The 26,158-nt window shown below is 33.2% G+C and overlaps 1 protein-coding gene across 2 annotated transcripts in view; it reads left to right on the top strand.

Annotated features, from left to right (window-relative positions):
* Positions 1 to 26,158, top strand: part of LOC145681633 (uncharacterized) — a 374,326-nt gene that overhangs the window by 163,011 nt on the left and 185,157 nt on the right. For both annotated transcript variants that reach the window (XM_081753249.1, XM_081753250.1), the window contains exon 3: positions 23,499 to 23,595. In XM_081753249.1, the coding sequence (XP_081609375.1) occupies positions 23,499 to 23,595 (97 nt within the window). The remainder of the gene's footprint in view (positions 1 to 23,498; positions 23,596 to 26,158) is intronic.

The raw sequence follows: 26,158 nt of genomic DNA, 5'->3' as shown, positions 1-26,158 counted from the left end.
AGTTCGCAGAACCTTTTGTTATATCCAGAAAAAAGCACAGACCTGACCTGAGCTAGAATGAAAGAAATAAACCAAACAAATTAGAGAAAACACTTCTGTACTTTTCCTCTCGCTTGTATTGTTGTGAAAACCAAAACAATCCAATTGTTTCAATTCAATGGGCAGACAGAAAGTTAAATGGGCAGATTGAAATGTGAATACGAATACTGGAATTTTGTCTAAGATACTGGGATCTGTAAGTATAATGAATGCCATAGGCATCTAAGGAGTCGTCAACATATTACGTATCCCGGCAAAGGGGACGAGTGGGTGAGGGGATTAGGCCTTGCGTTACGAAGTATGACACGAGGGAGGAGGGAGTTAACATATTCGTTACGTAAAGTTTTATTTCTGTAACCTTTATTTTTATTCTCAGGTTTATATGCAATCTTTTAAACAAATAGTTTTATTCAGTTCTTTTCATTTTTATAAATAAGTATTTATATTGTTTTGGGAAATTTAGAATATACAGCCTGTATAAATTGAATGATGCAGAAGGGAATTGAAGACGCTATTAGACACCAGTATGGCTGGCGACGAAACCTTCCTGTATTACAATACAGCCGCAATGCAATTAAGATACACGTTTTTCTGGAGTTACATATCAGCGACCGTAAATACCGCTTGAAAATGCCTTCATGTTCCCACTTGTGTTGTTTTAAAACTTTTGATTTGAATTATTACCCACTCTCTTCTTCCAAGGGAATTCGCATGTGAAACAGAAGAAACTCTTTTTCGTTAAATAATATTTTCCACCACAGAACGATCAAAGCAAAATAAGATATTAAAACCAGATTCATCGGATATTCATCTCATATTGAATAGTTTATTTTAGATTTGGATTTTCTAAGAGAAATCGAGTTTATTTGCATTCTTGCACAGATTTAGACCAGAAATAAAAACTAGAAGGTGTAAATTGAAATTCAAAGAAGATGGCTGAAAGCTTGTTCACAAATGATATGTCTCTGCTCCTTTGCGTGTGCAGCCAAGACGAATCTGTGATGTGCGGGAAAGAGAACTTCATTATATCGTCGACATGGAAAACTTCAAACACAGAAAGTGTTCTGGATTCAAAAAAAAAGTCAATTGCAATTGTCTAGATCCTGGTTCACTTGTATCTTCCTGCAGCATTTCCTCCTAGCCAATCATCGGTGTCGTAAGATATTGGGTGCGATCTCCTTCGTAAAACGACAGTACGAAATTTCGAAGAAATAAGACTGGTTAATAAACAATCTTATTGGTTTAAAATATTATCACGGTACTACCATTTTCTAATTTTTTAATATGTTGGCGAGAAAACACTGCAAATATATTTAAAATATGATTTTCTAAAGAAAATTCTGTCATTAAAGTTAGTATTTTTATTGTGGTAACTCCCAAAAAAATCATAATTGTTGAAAAGAATCAAATGAAAGGGGGATGGGCTCACATTTGCATTACGGTTTGTGACAAGGGAGAAGGAGGGGGTAAAGTTGATCAGAAACAGCGTTACGTAGGCTAATATGTGAACGGCCCCTAATGCCAATTACGTGTGTTACCTATATGCAACCGTTTTTGAATTACTCGAATGTCTTCACTAGTGATCGAAACATGTATCTTGGAAGCAATGCGTACAAAATAAAGTGGTCATTTCGTCTATTTATCGATCGATTTTTGGGCTTGACCAACACTATCATTCCTCAAAAGATGACAAAGATAGCACTTTCCTGGTTTGACACTCTATGACACACTCCTTGGGGTTGAATCTGTTGTTTTATTATGGTTAGTATTCTGCAGCAGTTAGGAATCATTTTAGAATTTCTTGACTTGGAAGCAGTCAATCCTGAGATCCGCTATGACCTAGGCTGACTCGGAAAAACGGAATATCATCATACACATGGAGAATTGGTAGAAGACTTAATCTATTCTTTAACTTCTTCGCTAGTCAAGAATCTAGTGTGTATATTCTTTGAGTAATCCTGGTATTTGTGCAGATGGAAAATCACCATTTACTTTCATAACATTCTTTTTCCATTCGGCTAAATATTATAATCCCGGAACAATAAACTATTTTCTCATTTATGTTGGGTTCGTCGTCTAAACATTTATTCTCATAAATTAAATTTTGAACTCTCTCCTCTTTGTTAATAAAATCAGTATTTGCCTTCATGTCTTAATCTCTGATTCTGTATGCATCAAAACATTCTCCTGAATTAAATACACACTAATTGTTCGCTGAACAAAACCAGATATATTTTCATTAAAAATTAAATACATGGTACAGTTTCACTAACTAAATCTTTGGCTACAGCTAGAAGGCTAATCTCCGCAGCAGATTGTGGGTAAAAGTTTGTCGCTGTGGATAGTGTTCAGAGTATAATCAAGCTTCAGCCCTATAATTTTCCCAGTATTTCCCTAAAATCATGAGTATTTGGAATGCCTTCAAATTTGTATACCGCATGAATGTTATTTACTATCGACACCTCCTACTACAATATCTCAAACATTACACAATGAAAGAGATTTCACTGCTTGTGGAAGTTTCGTATTCGTCCCGTCACAAGCTTGTAATGCACAGGAGTAGTAGAACTCAATGCACGATACCTTGTCCAGTACACGGACCACTTTAACTCACTGAAGAGGTTAATCACTCTCGGACTCTACACGCTTGTGTTACCTGTTTTGGCTACAGCATCGCTCCTTCTGCTATCTGTCTGACATAGCAGCAATCGCCTGCTAGAGGCCGCATAGACTATGTCTTGAGTAATATCATATACGTGTTAGCTACTGGATCTACAAGTATACCACCATACCATCACTGGCAACGATAAATAAGTGTGGTGTTCGAAAAACGATAAACAAGCCCACAACACATGCTCCAGGATTTGGGACATATTTCATATTGTACGCACGCACACAAGATACAAAGAGCGTCCACGTCGTTGTAGTTCTGGTCCACCATTGGCTTAGGCCGCGAGTTAATCCTGCAAAGGCGTCAGCGGTTGTTTGCCTGGACATGGTTTCACGTACCCTCCCGACATTCGCCTGGTGTGACTGGGGACACCCTCGCACCATCTGACTTTCACCTCGCACTGCCACCGTGTTGCTGCCAACGTGGAAGAAATATGCCAACGTGTTTTCTCTCGACGTTTCTCTCAATCTCCGCTTGTTTCAATAGAGGCACAATCAACCCCTGTTCCCATTTCAAATTTTGCAGATGAATCCCGTTGGAGATATTCACGATACGCCACTGGTCTCGATACTATTTTTTTGCACTCTACACATACGGTTTTGTAGTTCAACGGTTTGTTTGATGGCTCTATGTGTATTATTAGCTGAGGTAAAGGCCTGCTACATGTAGTCAGATACAAATCTGCAACAACACCTGTAGCGACTAAATGGAAAAGTATATGACAATGTTCGTCCTCTAAAAGTTGCATGACATTTAATGTCCTCTCGAACGATTCCAACAGTTATACCACTTTCCATTTCAATTTTAGGTTGCCCCCCGTTGGAGATATTCACGAGACGCCACTGCTCTCGCTACTATTTTTAATGCATTCTACACATACAATTCGGTAATGCATTTTTTCATTTGAAGACTCTGCAGTATTAGCTGCGATATAGGCCTGGTACGTTCTTATTGAACACCGTATATATACAATTATTTACTTAATTATTTGTGTTAATTATTAGTTTAAATAAGTTTAGTTGAGATTGTCATTTTGGATTATTAGCAACATCTATATAGGAGTTTTCAAATACGTATATTTGTAGGGGACTCTCTGCTGCCTAGAGCCAATCAGAATAAAAATGTCTCAGTTTTTGTGTATATATAAGATTTTGCAGATATCCTGTACCTCATAGTGTCTGATGAATCCAAAGATTTAGTTGCTGAAACAGTAATACGTATTTAACTTTTAACGAAAGTATATAATTTGATCAGCAAATAATTAGCGTGTAACTAATTATATACAAAGCAAAGCTTCTACTCATGGAAAATTCTATTTAAAGATAGCAACAAAGTCTATAAGAGTATAAATGCTCGGAAATTTCATAGCATATAAGCTGTGTGTTTTCTAATGCGAGATCGTCAAACTTTGAGCCAGCAAACCGATAACAGATGTTTTGTAGAGTACAAAAGTTGCCATTGAGCCCAAGTAGTGGTTTGTTAAAACTTATAGTGTTGATTGTGTTCAAACTTACTTATTGCTTTAGTTATGGGAAGACGAATAAGCATAAAATTATGTTTGAAATCATCGAGACATAATACCTTGATTATTAAATGTCAAATCAGAATTTAAACACGTAAATATTCGTCTTGGTTACTAAAAATTATTAATGTTCTGAATTGCTGTGGAGCTGATTTTTGGGTTACTATTAGTATGTATTGGTAACTTGGCCAAAATTCCAGTCGAACCCATTACAGACATATCTTTGACCAGCACAGAAGGATAATATATAGCATTTATAAAATTTTCCATAAAATGTTACAACTAACTACACTAAGTTACGTAGCGCAAGAGCATAAACTTTATATTTACATCCATAAAACAGTATATCTAAGAACTATAATTACATTACATCTACATCTTATAACTACAATTATTTTTTTTATCTACACTGAAAAAAGATAAACCTTAAGCTAATGAAAATCAATTTAACCTTTATGGCATAATAACCATAAAGAGTTTATATCTAACTAAAGCTAATCTTACATATTTAACTCTTCTATCATAAAATTTCACATAGGAGCGTGTTTATTCCATCTTTTAAAACACTTATCATCAACAAAACTTAATGCTGGTTCATTTACTTGTACACTGTACAAATCATGCTTATAACTTCTGATTAATTTTATCTTTTCAAAATATTCTTTTTGACTGAACAAACAGTCTTTATAATCGTTATAATTGTTAAATGAAAGTTCTTTGCTTATAACATTTTTCTTAACTCCTTTTGCTTTTTTACAACATTTATCTTTGTCGAAATTGATTGAATACATTTTTAATCTTAAACCAAAAAATAATTATATTTACATTTTTAATCTTTTATGATTTTTCCTTTAGGTTCATCTTTCATTTTACCCAGTACTTTCTAATTTATTTGTGGTATCCCGTATTATTTATTTTTGGATAATCATTTGTATCGAAGTAATCAATAAAATTTTTAAAATCTTCGTATATATATTTTTAGTTTGAATTTGATAAATGTAACTATGTGTATCTGTGTAGCAAATTTCTATTTTGTCTTGATACTTAGGTTCCATAACATTTAGAATAAAAATCGTACAATAAATGTATTGACAAATCCACAATCGGCATACCCACATAAACCTGTTTGTTAAATTGCACTTTATATTTATTCATGTGAACAGGTACTAAATTTTTCGTAAAAATTTTAGTGCTTTTATAGTTTGGTTTTTTTACAAGCTTCACAATTTTTTTTCTCATCACTTACTAGTTTAATGTTAGCTCTCTTTCTAATATTTTAAATAGTTTTTCCAAAAATTGAATTGTTCATTAGTTTATAAAAGTCTTTCTCAAATCACTTGTTGCTCTAGTTCTTATCTGTATGTTTAAATCTGTATAATTCTTTAACCAATCTGATTGTTCACATTCTATTACTCGATGAATTTTCTTAAGTTTTAGTCCAAGTGATAAACATTGTTATAAGTTTCGATAGTGAATTAAGTATATTGTTTCTTTATCGTATATAATTGTTAACAGTTTTGATTGTTTGAACAAGGTGGGCACATGTTTGGAAAAGTTAATTGATAGTCTTTGTGATACTGATGCAATGCTTGCAGATATTCAAGAATACATTCAACAATGCAACCTTCTTCACAAATATCAGGAACATTTGCAAAACCTGTTTGTTTTATTTCTTTTTCATTTAGCCAATTAAATCCCTTAAATCGTAAGAATTGATTCACTGCCCATCCATATAAGTTGTTAGCATCCAAGTACATTAAGTAAGAATCTTCTTCATTTTCAATATAATTTTACAAAAAATTGTTGTTTGATTTTACTTATATTTTACTACATTGTGAAATTTCCCTTCTTATGCCTTTCTCTATCATCATAATATATCGGAATCTTTTAATAATTCTAATTCTATATTTGTCATCTTTAACATTGCATCCTAAAATAAACCAGATGCTGTCTTGTACCAAGCATTATCAAGACATGTTTCTCTAAAATTCTCGAACATATCTGCTAACAATAATACATCTGTTTTTAGACAAAGGTCATGGTATTGTCCCAGATCCTTAATGTCAAACGTTTCCATATTATCTTTGCATATTCATAATCTTCCTCACTTATATGTGTATTAATAAGCTTATTGAAGAATGATTCTTTCGCGGGAATTTTTTTGTCTAAACCTATTCCAATCATTAACATAATTATATGGGTAAACACTTTTTCTTGTTACAAGTTTGAATTCCTTTTCGTCAGGAGTTCTGTGTGAGTCATTTGCTCTCTCGTTTGGTTTGATGATAATTTGCCTAAACTACATGCCATAAGTCTAAGCGAATCTATGAATTTTAATTCGATACTTCCAAACGTTTCACTGAATGGAATGTAGGGTTCTTCGTTACTAGGTTTTAAATCAATTGTTTCTTTATTGAATCTAAGCACTTCAATGAATAAATGCAAGTCGTATCCTGTTATATATAACGACTGGAACAAACTTTGGAACTTTAACTTTTAAATTGCAATTAGTACATAAAAGAGCCATAAACTCTCCTCTTATATGATCATGATGTTTAACTTTATAATTCTTTTCAGTGTATTTTTATTTGCAGTAATAACAAAGTTCGGAATTATTATACTCTCTTGTCTGTTTCTTTGTTAAGGGCAACTCATTATTTTGCTTATAAATGTTTGATAACATTTCAGTTTCTTTCTGCGATTTGTTTATGAACTTTTTAGCTGCATTTTTACCTCTAAACAGAATAGATTCAGTTTTAGTTCCATCAGTTATTACAATGTAATAAAAAGTCAAGAAGGTTTGTGTTGTTGATATTTTTGTGTATTGTTTATTTTCTGGGTAACATTCTTCACATCCCACAACCTTAAGCATTCAAAATCGGCGTAGATTACAAATGGCATTCTCATTTCATATTGATAGTTATTTAATATTAAATATGTGCCTTCCTTTAGGCATTATTATTTTTACTGCATTATTTGATAAACAGTGTTGTTCGTGTTTATCTAATCAAATTAGTGAGTTAAAGTATAATAAAATTATAAAGTATAATTTGCGATCACATATATATTTTCAAGTTCTCTTTTTTGTTATCTTAGAAATAACTAATCTACCCAAGTTTTTAATCCAACAATAATGTATTTTAACTGTCTCATCAACAAGTTTTTTACAGATAATAAATTTACTTATTTTTCTTTTTTGTTATCTGTGTGATGTAATACATAGATTAAATAGTCTTTATCATACGCATAAACATTTATAGAAATATTAAGTATTTTTTGACTTTTGAAATATCGCTTAGTTTTACAAGAAAATGGTTATATATGTTAGTTTAGATTCTAAGTTTGACAGTAATTCATTATTTTCTGGTACTTGTTCAGGGTATGACTTAGCTCTATATAAAACTCTGTATAATGAGTATTAAAAGCATTTTTTAGCTTCATTCTTTACATTAATTACTGAATTTTTGTTTTGAATACGTTTAGGTAATTGTATGTATGATGATTTTCTGTATGTTACATATTTAACGATTGTTAGTTCATAAAGTTAATGTTTACAATTTACACTTCCCAAGGAGCTTTGTCTATAAATTCTATAGTGAATGATTCAGATAATTTTTTAATTCTGTTATCAAAGTATTCTATTATTACACAATCTTTTTTATCAGCATATTTCCTCATATAGCTACTGATAACTCTTCAAAATATGATAAAGCATAAAAGTCAAATCTATCGTTATAAACTCTTATAAAATTATCTGAAAGCCTTTGATATTTTGGTATTAGGTTAAAGTTAATTTTATTATCGTATCTTCTCATTGAATCTCCAGACAAATTACCTGTACAAATTGTATCCCACTGCTCTTCAGTTAAAGTTTATAGCATATAAGGAGAAAGAATCATAGCATTATACTCTAATATAAAAGACTCTAGGTCTTTATTATTTTCTACAATTGGTTTCTTGAACAAATGATCTAACATACCTAAGGACATACTAAAACTGATATTGTCTTTAAAATCTAAATGATCAAAAATATTGTAGAAAATAGGTCTCAAACGAAGCATTAAGTATATATTAAGCTGATCACAAACTTCATCACCTTTATTATATATATAAAAAAGTTTTGCATTTCATTTCCGTAACATTTCTCTTCTTCATTACATGGAAATTCTTTGTTATATAATTTCATTTTTCTAAGATGCTGCCTACACATATTAAATGATTTTCTCTCTCATTATGTGTGATGGCAGTGATTTCCCCAGGTATGATTTAACCTCTTTTAATTTAATCTTCTTCATTTATGTATGTACTAACTGCATAATCAGCATCTGTGCATCCAAGCATAATTGCGACATCTTTGCCTTTAAACCATGGATTACCTTCTCTTCGTTATAGTAAAGAATTATCCTTTCAATTTGTTCTTAAGTAACGTTCTTTTGATAATGAATAACTTATGTCTCTTTCCAGAATCTTCTGTTGCTTTTATTGTTTTAAGATATATATTCTTAGCTTTTAACTCTTTTTTCTTAATAAAAAAGTCTTCCTTTTTTCTATCTATTTCCTTCATTTATGTTTGGAGTAGTTTGATGTTGTTTTTATATTGCTTAAAATCTTGAGCGAAATAGTCTTCAATAATATCACAACACTTATCATGAAATATTTGAGACATCCATAAAGCAATAGCGAGAAATATTTTCTTATATTTATACGCCACAGAAAGTAATAGGTCTTTCTCGTTTGTGCCTTTTGGTTCTTTATAATATGTTGAATTTATCCTCCTACTTTTAGAGTTAGCTAGTAATTGTTTTCATTTCTTATTCTTTAACTAGTTATTAAATATTTTACCACCACTATGCCATAATTTAGTAGCATTAAAGTATCCTGTACTCTTATCTATAATCAATTTAAAGTCTTCAAATATACCATACCAATAATTATTTTTGATCTGTTCGTAGCAAAGTCAAATGCTTCGCAAATGATGCGCAAATGCTTCGTTCAGCTGCTACACAGACGCCATCTTCAAATACAGTAGGCAATATCCAAGAATACCCTATTGACACAAAAATGAAAAACTTTTTGATAGATTTGACTTGAGTATTGTAAACCAAGGTAGAGCATCTACATGTGGGAGTACTTCCAGTGCATGATCGCCATTTTGAAATGCGCCATATTGAATCGCGGTCAAATATGATAAACGGAAAGGGGGTCATGTGGGGTATCAAATAGCACTGGAATTTACTCCTGAATCCATTTCCGTAACCAAACTTTACATATCTGTTTTCACTTCAGAGTTAAGAGCTCTCTCGCTCAAAGGAACATATAAAAACTGTGCAATTAAAATTTGTATTATGAAATGCAGTCGTGCGAGCACTTGCAGGATTTTAGCTAATGCAGTAGTAGTCACTTGATATACAATAGCCACTATACCAATCAGATCTTGAGACTAGTGAGAGAAATTGTTAATTAACTTGAAATTCCTGTGGTGAAAAATGGAATAGCAGCACTGTAACAAATTATAGGACTAGCTCGGGAGAGTAATGCTCCCGGAAGTAGAAACGAGAAACACATTTCCGATTGGTTGGCGTTATCCACTTCTTGCCACGTTGCATTCAAATAGCAGAAAACAAACGCGTACTGTGGTCAGCCTCAGTAGCCGTGTGGGCTAGGGCTATATGCTAGTAATAAAATCCTCTTTTGGCGTGAGTTCAAACCCCGCCCGAGAAGTTTTTTTTACTTTTTTTACATTTTTATAACACTTATTAAATTAAAATAATATGAAAATAATACTTAAAAAAGTGATTTATTTATTTTTATGCAGATAAGTAGCTGTAGTACTTATGTCCTTGTACTCCACGATATAGGGTCGTTTTGTTCCCCTTGTAATTCATGATATAAATTTTGTGACAAACTTAAAACAAGTGGCTAGGATAGCGCGTAAAACAGCTGTCTAGAGTAGCGCGCGGAAAAACGTACTTCCGGGAGTGTTACTTTCCCGAGCGGGTCGTCAAATTATACATATTTCAAAGTGTGCTATATATATATATATATATATATATATATATATGAGTCTATGTGTGTTGCGATTATGCATGGCATTTAAATGCTGTAATATAAGTTAGGTGCAACGGCACATATGAGTTTACAAGAATATATCTTGAAGTTATTAGAAAATTAATAGAAAAATAATATAAACTGATGCACATAAGCAAATATTAACCTACTAACCTTTTGCTCTTCAGTTCTGATGATGGAGATCCAAAACGAAGTGATTAGCACACAGTATCGTGGAGCACTACAAACACTTAACAAATGCTTTTTCGTCACAATCTTCATGACCACACACACTATTTTATACTAGTCTCCAGAACAGAGCTGGATTTAGGTTCAGTGCGGCCATAAGCTACTGAAGATAGTGGGACCCTTTATGTGTCCAAATGAACGTAGGACCCTATATACAGAAATGAAGAAACCAGTGATATTTTAGCAGAAGGGGCCCCATTACTTACATCATAGGGGCCTACACAAACGAAGCACTGTTGCTATATGTACATGTTACTTTATTTATTGTTTTTCTTATATTTTGAAAATGTACATATAAATTTTTCCATGACTTTTTTGGGCCACCATGAGTATTGGGCCCTAAGCTATAGCTTGTTTAGCTCATACGTAAATCCGGCACTGCTGCAGAACATTTGTAAATGAACCAACTATTGCTCCTGTGACGTACTCACATTTCTGCCATGCATATGCAAGCACGTCCTTGAGGACTGGCGCACAAAATTGATGATACACAACAGAATGCATTTGGATTATGAAAATTCTGCAATATAACTTGTACACCGAACAAGTGAACACCTGCTACAATTAGTTATTTATCACAGTTTTGATATGAAAACTAGTCTTGCCCTTATTATAAGCAAGTGTTTCATCGTTGAATTTAACACTGGAAAGATCCAGATATTTAATTATTTAATATTGAAGGAAAAAGCAAGAAACAGGCTTGTTTTATGGATTGCAACTTGGTATTCACTCTTGTAATAATCTTTATTGCCATCTATTCTTAGCAGGTGTGAATGCATTCCCCTATCACTAATAGCATAACAGACACAAGAGAACTGAATTCTGAGTTTCGAGGTGTATCTTCTTCTAAGAATGGGCTGTGAACTGATAATTTAAATCCACTTCATTGTTCAATGCGTCAGCAAAAAATCGATTGTATTTAGACAAACTGGCAAACTTCGTAATATACACGGTAAATTATAGGTTGTCAAGTATGAGTATTGGTAAAGAACGTAATATTCTGCAACAATGATGGTCTTTGCCTAAGGTTTTAAGATTGGAGAAGAAAACTTAACACACTATAACGGACCACGTAAAATTACCTAAAATAGATTTTGGTTTGATTCAGTCCAACGTTTCACACTTATGTCTGCTACGCTAAAGGAGACGCGGACCTACTGATTATAGTGGAATCCGAACCATTTTGGTCATTCAAGTAATATTCACCAGTTTATATTATTTTTCTAATATATATCGAAACAATCCCTTTGGTATTCTCTGCTCGTCAGTACTATTAGGCATGTGTTTCATCTACGAGCAGCCTATTCCATCGCACTTTGAAATACGTATAACTTGTAGCATGCTACTATTCCATTTTTCACTACAGGAATTTTAATTTAATTAACGATTTCTGTCATTAGTCTCAAGATCTGTTTAGTATAGTGGCTATTTCACTGCATTAACTACTGCATTAGTTAAAACTCTGCAAGTGCTCCCACGACTGCATTTCATAACACAAATTATAATTGCACAGTTTTATATGTTCCTGTGAGCGAGAGAGCTCTTAACTCTGAAGTGAAAACAGATATGTAAAGTTTGGTTACGGAAATAAATTCAGGAGTAAATTCCAGTGCTATTTGATACCCCACATGACCCCCTTTGTATTTATCATATTTGACCGCGGTTCAATATGGCGCCTTTCAAAATGGCGATCATGCACTGGAAGCATTCCCACATATAGATGCTTTGCCCTGGTTTACAATACTCAAGTCAGATATATCAAAAGCTTTTTCATTTTTGTGTCAAAAGGGTATTCTTGGACATTGCCTACTGTATTTCAAGATGGCGTTTGTGTAGCAGCTCAACGCCACATTTGCACATCGAGTGACTATTACTACATTACTTAGCAACTCGAACTGAATCTTGTCACAAATTTTCATCAACATTCAACTCTCACGGTTTATGGACCTTCCTCGTAAGTGAGGTGGGAAGGAATAAAATATGGTTTAAGATGCATGTTTACAGAATACGGTGTAGCTTTGTGCATTGACCATGCTTTGTAGCATATCGCACTCCCACAAACATACAAAACTCACTTTCAGTGATCTCTCATCTACATATCAGAGTTATTTTGGTAAAAAATCATTCATTTTTAGCGCTGCTTTTCTTTGTAGTAATGTAAAATGCTAAAGAATCAGTGACAACATTTTTCACGGAAAACTGAAGTAAATAAAGGGCGGTTTTAATAAAGGTAGATTTTAGGGTCACGTACATCATTGGTCCCGTGTTTATGAATAATACCAATGTTGTCATTAGATTTGTCCCTAAGTGATTGTTAGAATTTAGCATTAAATATATTCTATGAAAGTAGAAACACTTTTCCAGAAGTAATAGTTACGTTAAGGTGTTTATTTAAGGAGAAAACAACTAGAACCTTAATCACTTTTCTTTACCTCAGTAAGTCCTGAAATATTTCAAGTGTGTAAAATTAAAGTATAAATTATAGTTTTTTTTAATCAGAACCTAATACTAAAAGAGAAGGATAATTAGTAAATCGATGGAAACAGGATGGTAACTCAAGTGTTATAACAGAGAAAATGTTTACATCAAATATTATAAACTAGAAGAATCTCACATTAGTAACTTAATTTGTGATGTGGCTCAAGCGAGGATTCAAACAAATGTAATCAGATGTGAAATGCAATCTAATAATTTATATTGTAATATCCCAACTCATGACGTTATTCTTGATCCAAAAGTTTTCTATATGTATTTTGCAGAAGAATAAGAAATTATCCTCATCATCTTTCGTACAAAACATAGTGTGCATTCTATTTTGTTGGAAGAAGAGGAGTAAGCAATATAAAATATCTCAAATGTTCAAAGTAAAATGAACATATATGCAAAATATGTCACTGTGACCAATGTACATATCATGAATAAGCAGTTAAAGTTACTGCAGTCTTTCACATCCTACTTACTTTTCTACAGCTGAGAAATTATAGAAAGGTATGGAGTGAATAATCGTTACCTTTTAACAAATGTTACTAAAAGATCTATATATATGTTACACAAAACAGTGCGATAAAATATTTAAATACTTAACATTTTTCATCTACCTCCTAACACTACTAGCACTCATGCTCGCATATCCATAGGCACGCTGCAGTCTGCGGTGAATTTCAGAAGCAGATTGGTCCTCTTTAACAAGTAATTCGTCACAGCACGCTGTCGAAACGAAACATCGCTGCCCACCATTTTTGAAATTCAGCCTGTGGTCAGGTGCTAGTAAACAAAAAGCGTCAAAGTCTGGAAAGAAAGAAAGGTCTGTACATTGAGATGATACACTTGGTTTCACTTACAGCAAAAGATTACGATTTGAAAACATGTTGTCCACAACTTTCAGTATGCCCTTTTGTGAACGATATTGACGACCAATCCGAAAGTGATTATAACTAACTTTAGTCAGCTCTTAAATTGTACTATGCTTGAAGTTATATACTAACAATGAAGATGTCATGATCAAATTTGATCAGTCTCTTTCGCTAAAATCTAACAATATGATTGATGTGATAAAAGTAATTCATATTATTTTCCAAGATAGGAATGCAATTATATTAGGAATTGATAAAGGAAATTAGTAAAATAACACAATAATCCAGACGCTTTCAAAATTACATATGTTACAACAAAATATCCAGTGTGCGGGTATCATTTTCGAAGTATGAACATAAATCTCGAAGATAAAATGAGGAAATACCTTACAGAATATCAAATATGTGATTCCTCGACTGTTTTACAACTTCTGAAGACATGTTATAAATTGTGTCATCCAAGCATTAATATTCTATATGTAAATATTTTTTAAAATTACTTCTGTGTCATAATAAGGATTGAAAGAAAGTTAAAGATTGGTACATTAGTAGAAAAGAAATTAAGTTTGGTAAAGGGTATATACAGTATTGGGTACGCACGTTTTCAAGTGAAAAAGGTAAAATACCTTGGTATAGAAATCCAACTATTTAAGAAACAGAGAACACAAATAAAGAACTACTTGATTAAGTGCTTAGGAGGAAATCATAACGACGTTTGAGGCCTTGAGTGGCAAAGTGGCGTGAGTCATTTTTGAGACTTTCGGTAGAATCGATAGAGAAAAATCAGAAAAAAGTACTAATGTTTGTTATGAATCCTTTATGTTGCTAAGTTAAGTTGCGAACTTATGAAAACTTGCGAACGAACGAAGTTGCGGAAAAGTGCAGAGTGTCAGAACATATACATAGACTTCTTGTATTTTCAGTGAAATAGAATATACCTTAATTTTGGGATTGGAAGGAAAAGTGGTGCCGCTCTTTTCTAGATATAAAGATACATATTAAAATTAATGCATGGAGTTCTACAATGATTACAATTTTTTTCCTTTATAACTAGACGTTTAATTCTGAAGACTCGTTTTGAAGGTATACGTTCATAAATTTTCGGAATTACCTGTAATTACTCTAATAAACACATCAATATCTCAATATCTAAAATGGCAAGTAATATTGACTTACACCACTTTGCGATCCAACCCTTTTGTGACAGAACAAAAGTAATTCATAGCAGTAAATGAACGTAAAAATAAGTCATAGGAACAAGTGGAAACACCAATGTAAACAGAAACATGACTAAGGAAATCATACTGGAACATAATTCATAATCATTACTGTCAATAGATGTCATCTTCATCTGCATGCTTGTCACTGTCCTTTAAAAAAAAGAAGTAGTGGTGACGGATAGGTGGCATGAATGGCAACAATTAATTACGTCAGTCTTCTTTAGTTTGCGGATGACTCTAGGCTCTTGATAAAGTGGTTCTTGTCGAATGTTGTCTGAAATACGGCACTTTGCATAGCAGGATAATCGTGAATTCAAATTTACAACGTTTTTGTGCTACCATCTCTTGCCCCATTTTTAACTATGAGATATCATTCAACAGGTTATGATTTCAACCCTCTACAGAAATAATCTCATTTTTGAAAAAAAAACTGAGTTACGTCACTTTGCAATCCACCGCCAATAAATTACAATAATACATATTTCATATAATAATGAAAATGATGTTCGTTTCCTGAGACGTAGAAAATGATACAAATTTGATAATTGTTGTTTCACTTAGTTTTACTACGACATTGGGATTTGAACGAAATGCAAATTTAAAGTCATGCAACATTACATTTTATCCAAATGAACCTAATGGATTCATTCGGCAATGAACTTTCATTGTGAAATTACCTACTTGTAATCTCATGAGATAGCTGTTATTATGTGTAATAGACATGGATTCTGTGAATACTTTTTAAAGTAATGTAGTAGAATATTTTGTCCTTCAGATTATGCACCTATAAAAGAGATTAACTTCGAAGAAATCAGAACAGATATAAGGTAAGTACTAACTCGTCTTGCCCCCTACATTTAAAAGATTTATTAAAATTTACAGCAAACGTTATTAATGATAGTGTCATTGATAATCCCCCTTGCAAGGAAGCCTTTCTTCAGAAAATGAGAAAAACAAATATCATTTTTACAAAAAACGAAACACTTTAAATATCTTATTATTATTATAGAGGTATAAAAAAGCTCAACATTTCATCCTCATCTTTTAATCATTTAACATCAACGCGAAAATGAAGAAGAACTATGACCAGAGACTATGACCAAGAAGAGAAATAATGCACAGATAATGAGACAAATCTTTTAAGAAAGCAAACATATCAAACGCATTTTATGATTAGATCATTATTGTTATTTCCTTACTTTATAGATCGCATAAGTGTACAAAAATTACTAAATCCGTTTTGAAAGTATTTCTCTCAGATTCAAAGGAAATACACAAGGATTGCAAATTTCAAAAAATATAAGTCATTCTATAAACGGGGACCAAAGTTATCTTGTATCTTTTTTATATGGATCTTAAATCTATTTTAAAAATTCTAAGTCACGTATTTGAAGTTGTAGCACAGCGGTTAATGTTTCTACAGAATCTTTGATACTATGTTTCTTCGGGGACTATTTTCACCATTACAAAATTTTGGTTGCTTTCATATTTGGGTTATCGGTATTATACTAGTCATGAACGTTTTTAATGGTGCATAAATCCAGAAGATGTGGAATAATTGACTACTTAGAATACCGATTTAAGATAAAATTAATTACTACTGTATCTTGTTGTATTTTATTTTCTGTTTCTACTCTATATACTTAGGTTCTGTCGACTGGAATAGTTTTCTTGCACTCTATTTCCCTTCACCTCGTTGGCCCCACGTTGATTCTACAGTGAGAATATGCTTATGAGATAGCTAAGGAAGTAGGGTGAGTTCTCATTGCATGAGCCCCGGTATGAATGTCCGACGTTCGTACATATTAATATGTATAGATGAAGATGTAATACCAATTTGTGTCAGAACCAAAATATAAACATTGATCCATGTTTACCCTCTCGAGGAAAGCCCAAACCAAACGTGAACGAGACGAGATATAAACTTGTGAATACTGTAGAAAAGACAAGTATCGTGATCCCAGTAGCCGATGTTTTGAAATTTAATAAAAAAATGCTGATGGCGCCAATGCTAAAGAAAATAGTCATAGTGCTGTTATGGGCTTGTCTCATTTTGTCATTAATAAATATATTTTTATTGCACTGTACAGGTTAAAGGTATCAACAGATACGAAATTGTACTTTCTTGGTGAAAACGATCGACGATAATAAAACACTAAAACTATTTAAATTGCAAAGTTAAATTCACTATTGCATCAGTTAATGTGTTGGCAGAACACCGTCTTCTACTGAACGCATGGGCGGCGATTAGGGGGGGGCAAAGGTGGGCAATTGCCCCGCTTTTTTGAAGTAACCCATTAATGTATATGGTTTTATTTGGAAATGTAAAGTTTTTGTATGTATTAGTGGTTCATAGAAAAAAAATGGTGCCATATAATATTCGGCGTTGCGTGAGTACGTGATGGTTGTCCTTCCGTGGAGTTAAGAAAGCTGCAGAAATTGCGTTTTAATTGCCACGGAAAATAACCCAAAAATTAACCTATTGGAACACAACAATTCCAGCATACTTTCACTTCTTACAGGGATTCAATATATTAATCAGCCGCTTTGAATTTTAAGAAGTTCATAAGCAAGGAATCAAATCTCTGTTTAAAGGTACAAAGTGCTGGTACCTACTTGCGTTGGTCTTGTCAATTTACTTAATAAAATATGAAATACTATATACGGTATTTTAACCAAAAAAGATAGTATCCTATTAGTTATACAACCTTCCGTCAAGTCTTGCCCCCCCCACTTTTAACGTCGAATCGCCGCCACTGACTGAACGTATCTAGGGGTGACATCATCTTAGGACCTCCTAAATGCCACGGACAAGGAGATAAAATCGGAGGTGGTTCTCCAACATTGTGCACAAAAAGCTTTCATCAATCGCAAGAAGTCTTTCGACCTCACTGCTATTATGTCACTAAATCCTAGTTTTACCTTAGCTACACTTAAGGACTACGTGAAGACATGTATTATGTAGTTACGTTATGTCCCTATATTCCCAATTCTCTATTTGGTGCAAGTGTAAACACTTCAGGCACTCCAGCATGTCGTGTAACGCGACTGCTGCTTTTTGTTAAAAATTATTGAGAGGATAATCATTGCGTGGAAAACTGTGCAGCGACCATGCCTTTTTGCGTCAAAAGAATATGCGAGCATTCTGCTTGGTTTGAGAACTGTCTAACGTTTCACCTTGAGAAATATGTCCCGTACCTAATGGTTGTTGAGGAAATCTCTGCTACTGAATGCGAAGCGTCGCTTAAAAGAAAACAAACCTCCACAGAATTCTGTTCCGTCTGCTACTATAGTTAAAGCTTCTCGTAAATCTGAGGCAACCGAAATGTAAGATGTTTCCACCTAAACTTCTTTTTCTCGACAAGAGCCCGAAAATCCGACTTCAGTCGCATCGACTAGTGAACCCAACGAAACACCATGCCTTACAATTAATAGTGGTCTTCGGCGATCACTGCGCCTCACCACTCACCTTGTATTGCCGGGTGTAGCAGGAAAATCACATTCCAGGAAATTGTCACCCCGGTGTGCTATTATACAGAAGAAAATATGACCCCAGGAATCATGTTAACACGGTGTCATACTTTTCCTGTGAAACTCTCTACTTGGGTGTTAATTTTGCCAAGAAAATCGTCACCCCCGGGGGCATAAATTTCCCGAATACGAATTTAAAATGTACATATAGTGGTCTAATTTTCTTCACCAGGTAAAAACAACCCCATCTAAAAACTAGAGATGCAAGGGCTCGGAAAAAACGGACCTTTTTGAGAAAAAAACTCGGTTTTGTCTCCTTCGTTTTTTTTTGCTTGGGAAATATTGGGCTTTTTTCAAAGTTTTTCTTTAAATTGATAAAGCAGTCTTTGTTTCACTTCTCTACAGCACAAAACTCATTTAATTAGGGGTTGATGTAGATAATAATTAGAGCAACCCACATTATGCTTTATTTTGTTTTTGTTTAATTATGCTATATTTTTTCAGATTATGCTGTATTATGCTTTATTGTTAATTTCAATCATTGATTTGTATTAATCGTGTATAATGTATAATATTTACTATGTATTAAATATTTTGATATATTTATTAATGTTTTATGTAACCAGTTTCTTTCATATTTAATGAACTTTCTACTTAATGCACTGTAAAGAGTTATGATTTACTCGAGTCAGATTATTAATCACTTGTGTGCTTCGTAGAGGTGCATATATACATAAAGGGAAAGTAAAAGACGCCACCAAAAGTACAGAAAGTGCTCAAATTCAAGAGGTACACAACAATATAGTGTGAAGTTTTTGTGCACTTTTTGTAATTTCGAATCACCATACATAACTGCGCAGTTACACATAGAAGAAAACTATTGTTTGTTCATTTGTTAAAGGAAAGTTTTTCTTTTTCTTTTCTGCACTTCAAAGGATTACATCGGAAAGTTTACACAAATAAAAGTAAGCTTTTCTTTGTTTCATTGTTATAGTGTATTCTCAATGATTTTGCATTGCAAATATTGGTTTAAAAAATATTTAACAGAATTTTCCAAGAATTGTGCTGTATATTTAAAATTATGCTTTATGCTTTATTTTATAAAATTATGCTTTAAAAATTAGTTTCTTCTGGGCCCTTAGACAGCCAAACCAAGTCCAAGGTACCAAAAATATGAGTAAATTGCTCTTATGCTTTTTATGCTTTTTATGCTTTTGGGTTGCTCTAGTAATAATATAAAACCTAAAATAAACCATGAATTTCGAAAAGATTTTTTAAAAATTTTTAACATATTTACATTATAAATTTCTAAGGATTAACCAATAGATGTAATAATTGTTAAACCTCTTATACAGAAAAGTAAGTACTTTTGTTTAAAAAATGATACACAAATAACTAGCAAAATTGTATGTAGTATTTTTACTTCAAAATACATTTATATGATAATATTAAAGGCTGCACATCAAGAGCTTGGTTTCGGGTGGTTCTGCACATTCCTGAAACTTTTTAAGTTTGAACTTTCATATACATTGTATGGATATTTCGAACAAATTTTTCATTCATTGATCACATACGTAATAACCTGTTATCACCTATTCGGTGCTTCGGATCTGCAAACTCGGTAAAATTCCGAATAATATAATCCACTGACTGTTCCTTAAGCTTGTTTATAATCGGACAAGTACCGAATTTTCTGTTCATGGATCATATGCGTAATAGACCATTTCCCTGTTTGTGTGGTTTTCTAGGCTTATAACCACCATCAGGGTTTACCCAGCTCTGAAAGTTTATGATTTTTTAAGGACAGGAATTCATTTTTTGTTAAAAAAACAACTATGGAATGCATTTAAGAAGAGTGGAAATAATCAATCACTGTTTCAATTCACAAGAAAAATGAAACTTATTGTAATAATTAGCGAGGCATTTCTCTTAACATTACATTAACAAGATTGATTCCATACGCAGATGAAATTATTGGAGATTATCAGTGCGGATTTATGGAAACCGATCAACTATCGACCAGATATTTACTATTCGATACATACGCGAAAAGAAATGGGAATATATTACCCAGTATATCAGCTGTTTATTGGTTTTAAAAAGGCTTAAGACTCGGATAGGAAGGAAACATTGTACAACATTCTTACAGAATTCAGAATACCGATAAAGCTAGTTAGATTAATTAAAATGTGTTTAAATGAATCCCAAAGTAAAGTCCGAATAGAAAAATTCTTGTCCATGAGCTTCCACGTCGAGAATGGTCTGAAACAAGGAGATGCATGTTCGTCATTATTATTCAGCATTGTCCCGGAGTACGCTATAAGAAAAATTAAAGATAGCAGCCAGGCCCTAGAGCTGAGTGGTATTCAGCAGGCTATGGTGTATACTGATGATGTAAATTTAATAGGGGATGATAGGAGAACAATAGAAAGAAATGCATAGGCCTTACTAAACGCTTGCAGCGACATTGGTTTAGAAGTAAATGCAGGGAAAACTAAATACATGGAAGTTCACCGGGATCGTAATACGGCAAATTGTGTATGCGTTAAAATATCAAATAATACTATCGACAAAGTGGACACTTTCAAATATCTAGGATCAATATTACCAGACCAAAATCATATCCACAAAGAAATTAAATGACGACTGAAATCAGGAAATTCGTGTTTTTATTCAGTTCAAAATATTTTGTCGTCGCAAATTCTGTCGAAGAATTTAAAGCTTAAAATATATAAAACGATAATCATGCCTGTTATTCTGTATGATTGTGAAACATGGTAGTTTGCGATGAGAGAAGAACGCAGACTGAAAGTATTTTAAAATAACCTGTGACGAATATTCGGACGCAAGAGGAACGGGAATCAGGGAATCTTCATAACGAAGAACTACATAATTTATACGGTTTACATCGTTAGGGACATCAAGTCTAGGAGGCTCAGGTGGTTAGGTCATGTAGCCAGAATTTAAGAAGGTAGGAATGCTTTCAAAGTTTTAACTGGAAATCCAATGGGAAAACGTCCATTAGGAAAAGCTAGGGGCAGATGGGAGGACAATATTAAGATGGATCTCGCAGAAATAGGAATACAAATTAAAAACTGGATCCAGTTGACTTGGATAGAAGTAAGTGGAGAGCTTTTGAGAACGCGGCATTGAACCTTCGGATTTCATAAGCCATAGGGAGAGAGAGAGAATATATTTAAATTAAGCACAACTGCACAACAACCATGAGTGAGTGGTTAGTTTTTGCACTTCTATCGGGAAGTCCGGGATTCAACCCCGAATTCGATCATTTTGGCAAAAGATTTTTCTGAATTTCATCTGTGAATGTAGAGATAGTGAATGTACTGTGAATCCTGGCCGACTGTCTTTATCGATTTTAAATCGTTGTTATTACTAATTACCAGTAGTGACGGATTTGCAAAAGGGGGTAGGGTGGGGATGTCTTACAGAAAGAAGCCTGTATCCCGTAATTAAGGAATTTCTGAAACAATCGAAATATTTGTTATGCCTTTACTCAGAAACTTCAAGCTCTCCTTAAATAAAAATGAGGTATTTTTAGAAAAACTAAACATTAATATGGAAAAACCCTCCCAAAATACTTTTTCTAAATCCGCCACTGATTATCAGTATGAAATGGTTTTCAAGGTTGTATCCGGAAGACTATTGCTGAATACAAACAAAACGAAATATTATTATGCCTATACTCAAACTTCAAGCTCCTCCCAAATAAAAATTAGGAAATTTTAGAAACAACAAACATTAAGCAGAGAAACACTTCCCAAAATACTTTTCTGAATTTACTACTGATTATTTCTATAAAACTGTATTCAGGGTTGTATCCGGAAGGTTACTGCTAAATCATTGCACAGCTACAGTATAACAAAAATGTGGAAGTACGCTCTGAGAGATATACTAACAAACGTACGCTCTGAGGGATATATTGAAAAACATAAGTTTAACTTGTGCTAGAAGCTAGAGTACGCCTACTAATCTCTAAGAAACAAAACACGGATGACTAAAAAAGGAGTTACGTAGAGAAGAAAAATGTCGATTTAAAATAATGTTAAATATCCTTTATAATTGCCCTCAAATACTACGTAATGTATGTTTACTTTAATTCATAAAACATGTGCTCCATCCATCATGATGATAAATTCCAGAGCGAAATATAGTATTTAGGTCATGAAATCTTATTTAACTTTAGAGTATACTATAAGAAAGCTATTCAAATAGAAAAATCATGAAAATGAAAAAAGCCAAAATTTCCCAAATTCTCGTTTTTTTTAAAAAAAAAGTCGGCTTTTTATGTGCAAAAACCCATATTTTGCCGGCTTTTTTGCATCTCTATTAAAAACACAAAATAATTACAAAAATCATTTTGCATTTCATTAGTCTCTAGCCACGAGAATTTTCAAATCGATGGGGTGGGGGTATTTTTTTTCCTGGCCAGGAGAAATTCAACCCCACCTAACAGTAAATAACTACAAGAAACTCAGTCCTGGTACAATTCAATACAGAACCAATCCCCTCATTTGGTTCTGTACACCCCATGCCATTGGTAGTGCGTCTATACGGAAGTCCACTGTTTGGCACGCACTAAATACAAACAAATAACGTCGTTGAAAATTAATAGTTACTGGGTTTCAGGACTTAAAAATACTTAAATGCAGGTTCAATATCATATTTCACTCTTCAGGCTTTAGATTATCACATTTCAGGCTACTCCTATTTCGCTTCACTTTTGAATTTTAATACGATTAGCGTTTTCAATATATAAAAACCATTCAATAGATCCAAACGTACTATTTTTATGCTTTAATGAAATTTACGTTTTTATTACATCTTCAACTTACATTTCACTGATTTCAGCGAACTATCAAATTTACGTGTATATATACATTGAAATATTTTCATTATCATTGCAGGTTTCCGTATTAATCTTTGATGGACTTACAATTGCGTTAATTGCTCTCTTTGGAAGCGTGATAAAACTTCCCGATGCTAGCAAAACGGTTGGAAGCGGTAAGTACCAGTTAATGTACAGTTTCAGAGTCGGTAGTGAAATAAAAGTTCCAAGAAAATCTGTTCCGGCCACGAGACCAAAATTGATTTTTGAAAGATAATCAATTTTAAGATCATGATAATACATTTAAAGTCTGCTAGAAACGTAAGAAAATTAGCTGATTGAAAGGATTATATCTCAGTAAACTTCAATATGAATTATTCATTAACCTTAAGAAGTTAGCTAATCATTGTAGGATGGCCATACTAATCTGCAATTTATAACACTACCAAGTAACTGGTAAATCATATTAGTCAACACTGGGTCTGTTCCAGAGAGAATATAAGCTGAATAAATCGATATACTGGAATACCAAGTATATTATGATATAAAAAACACCGATAACTTAAGAATTAAGATTTATAGATACAAATAATATAACTTTTTGCGCGATTTGATATAATTTGAAAATTTTAAGGATGTGGAAATTTATTATATTATTACTATGGCCTAAGTTTAAAAACTACGAAAAAGATTCGACATATGTTTGACTAATGTTACCGGCTCTTGGAAAAAAGATATGAGGAACATAGAAAACTTCTATCTTCTATAAGCTTTAAGCTTGTACCTAATTGAAAGCAGATATTAGTAAGTATTACTATTCCCACATAAAACTACATTCAGTTATCTTGTATGTTCCGTTATTGAAGTTTAACGTCCCACGACAAGGCTAAATGAGTCCACCAGATTAAAGTATCATTCTAACCACCGTAATGCATTGAATTTCATTCATTTCCCACAATGAAATGTGAGCACATCTCAAATAGATTCAGGGTTAATAAGGGTCACTAATTGTAAGAAAACAAGCAAGTAAAATATTTGATGTTCAATTTAGCGATCCTTTAAGCAGCGATTCTATATGAGAAATTATCCTACATCTTTATGTGAAATCAGGTACCCAAGTGTTCTCAACAGAACCCGATTCTGGTTCTCAATTTCAAAATCTCGTATTAAGACAACAATTCTCGATGTTATGAATGTTAATGACATTTTAAATGGCAACATTGCTAGATGTGTTTAGTTCATTATTATTTTAAATATCCTTACCCTAAATATTTCATTTTAAACATTATAAGAAAGTGAATGATTTAAAAATAAATATTATTCGTTGTTTAAAATACAAAAAAAATCTTTCCCGAAAAATCGAGCGGATACCAAGGTACTGAAAGTAAGACGGCTCATCACTTGTCCACGAGCAACAGTCAACATCTTCCGATATATAAATGTAATATTTTTCTAGAAATATTTTGGGAATCACAATTATTAAGTCTAGTTAGAAGAGAATTGATGGAACTGCTGGTTTAAAAATGTATTTTTAAGTTTAGCTACGAAATAGTTCAAGGATTCATTCAAGATTAATATCTTATGAAATCCTCATTAACTACTATAAGTGCTCTTAATCTCCTCGGTAAAGAGTTATCCAAGCTGTCAACATATCAATAACTTCTAACCACGAAATTTAAAAATATCTCTCCTAAATCATCAGATCTCCTTGGCGGATATCAGTGCAGTTTTCTTGAATTGCTTTAGTATTTTCTACTTATACATATTGCATCGAAATCAAGTCAGTTAATAGGAACCTAGTAAGCTAATTCAACATTAGGTAATTGTTAAAAGTATGCTTGAACCAAACGAGAACTCTGAACGGACTTTTTTAACTTATTGAACTTCCACAATAAAGTCTTAAAATGCATTTCTTACAACTAAGAGCACCCATATTACAAAATATTCATATACTTCTAATTAGATTATCCTCACGTAATCACCCTTAGCACGTTCGATGTGAGCAAATTATGTACTTCGAACCATATCGTTTTCCTACAGATCTAAGAACGACTCTTGGACCATGACTCGCTGATGCAAATACCATTTTGTCTGTAAATATTACTATATCCGTGTTACGATTATTATTTTCCTCAGCAAATTCTACTCGTTTGATTTTATGGATGTGTTAACTCAACTCCCCTCCCCCAGTGTACGGGCTCTATAGGCCATAAGACTAGAATCTTTGAGTCATCGTCGTCGTGCAATACGTGAAGAAACAGACACGACATGTCACCACGAAGTCACCATCTCTAGTCACGAATGGTGCATTTGTGTGTATGCGGGCAAGGTCCTCGGCTACTAGTCCTTTCCACTGAGCTGTAATAAAGACAGAAAGAAACGTGCTCTGCGTGGATATAACTCGCCTCCACTCACTAACACTCGTTCCGCAATACTATTTGAATTAAATATTAAACTTTGGTACAGAAAGAAACCCTATTAGCTACTAAGCTATCTTGTGGGACAAGTAATCTAAAACCTTCCCATGTGTGTGTGAGTTTTCATATTTCTAAAGTTACTGGGCAAATGACAAGCAATAATGATTTTCTGGGGGAAGGATTTCACCAAAATTTGTCTGCAACGCAGCTCTATAAGATATTCCAGGTTAGTTTCGGGAGGGTCCTGGGCCCCTGAACTCATAGCTGGTTGCGCCGCTAGTTATGTGGAGTAATTCTAAAAACATTCGTTTAAGTTCTCATA

The sequence above is a fragment of the Thermobia domestica genome, chromosome 3 (assembly GCF_964235325.1).
Source record: "Thermobia domestica chromosome 3, izTheDome1.hap1.1, whole genome shotgun sequence".
Lineage (NCBI taxonomy): Eukaryota > Metazoa > Arthropoda > Insecta > Zygentoma > Lepismatidae > Thermobia > Thermobia domestica.
This window is presented reverse-complemented; position numbering and strand designations above follow the sequence as displayed.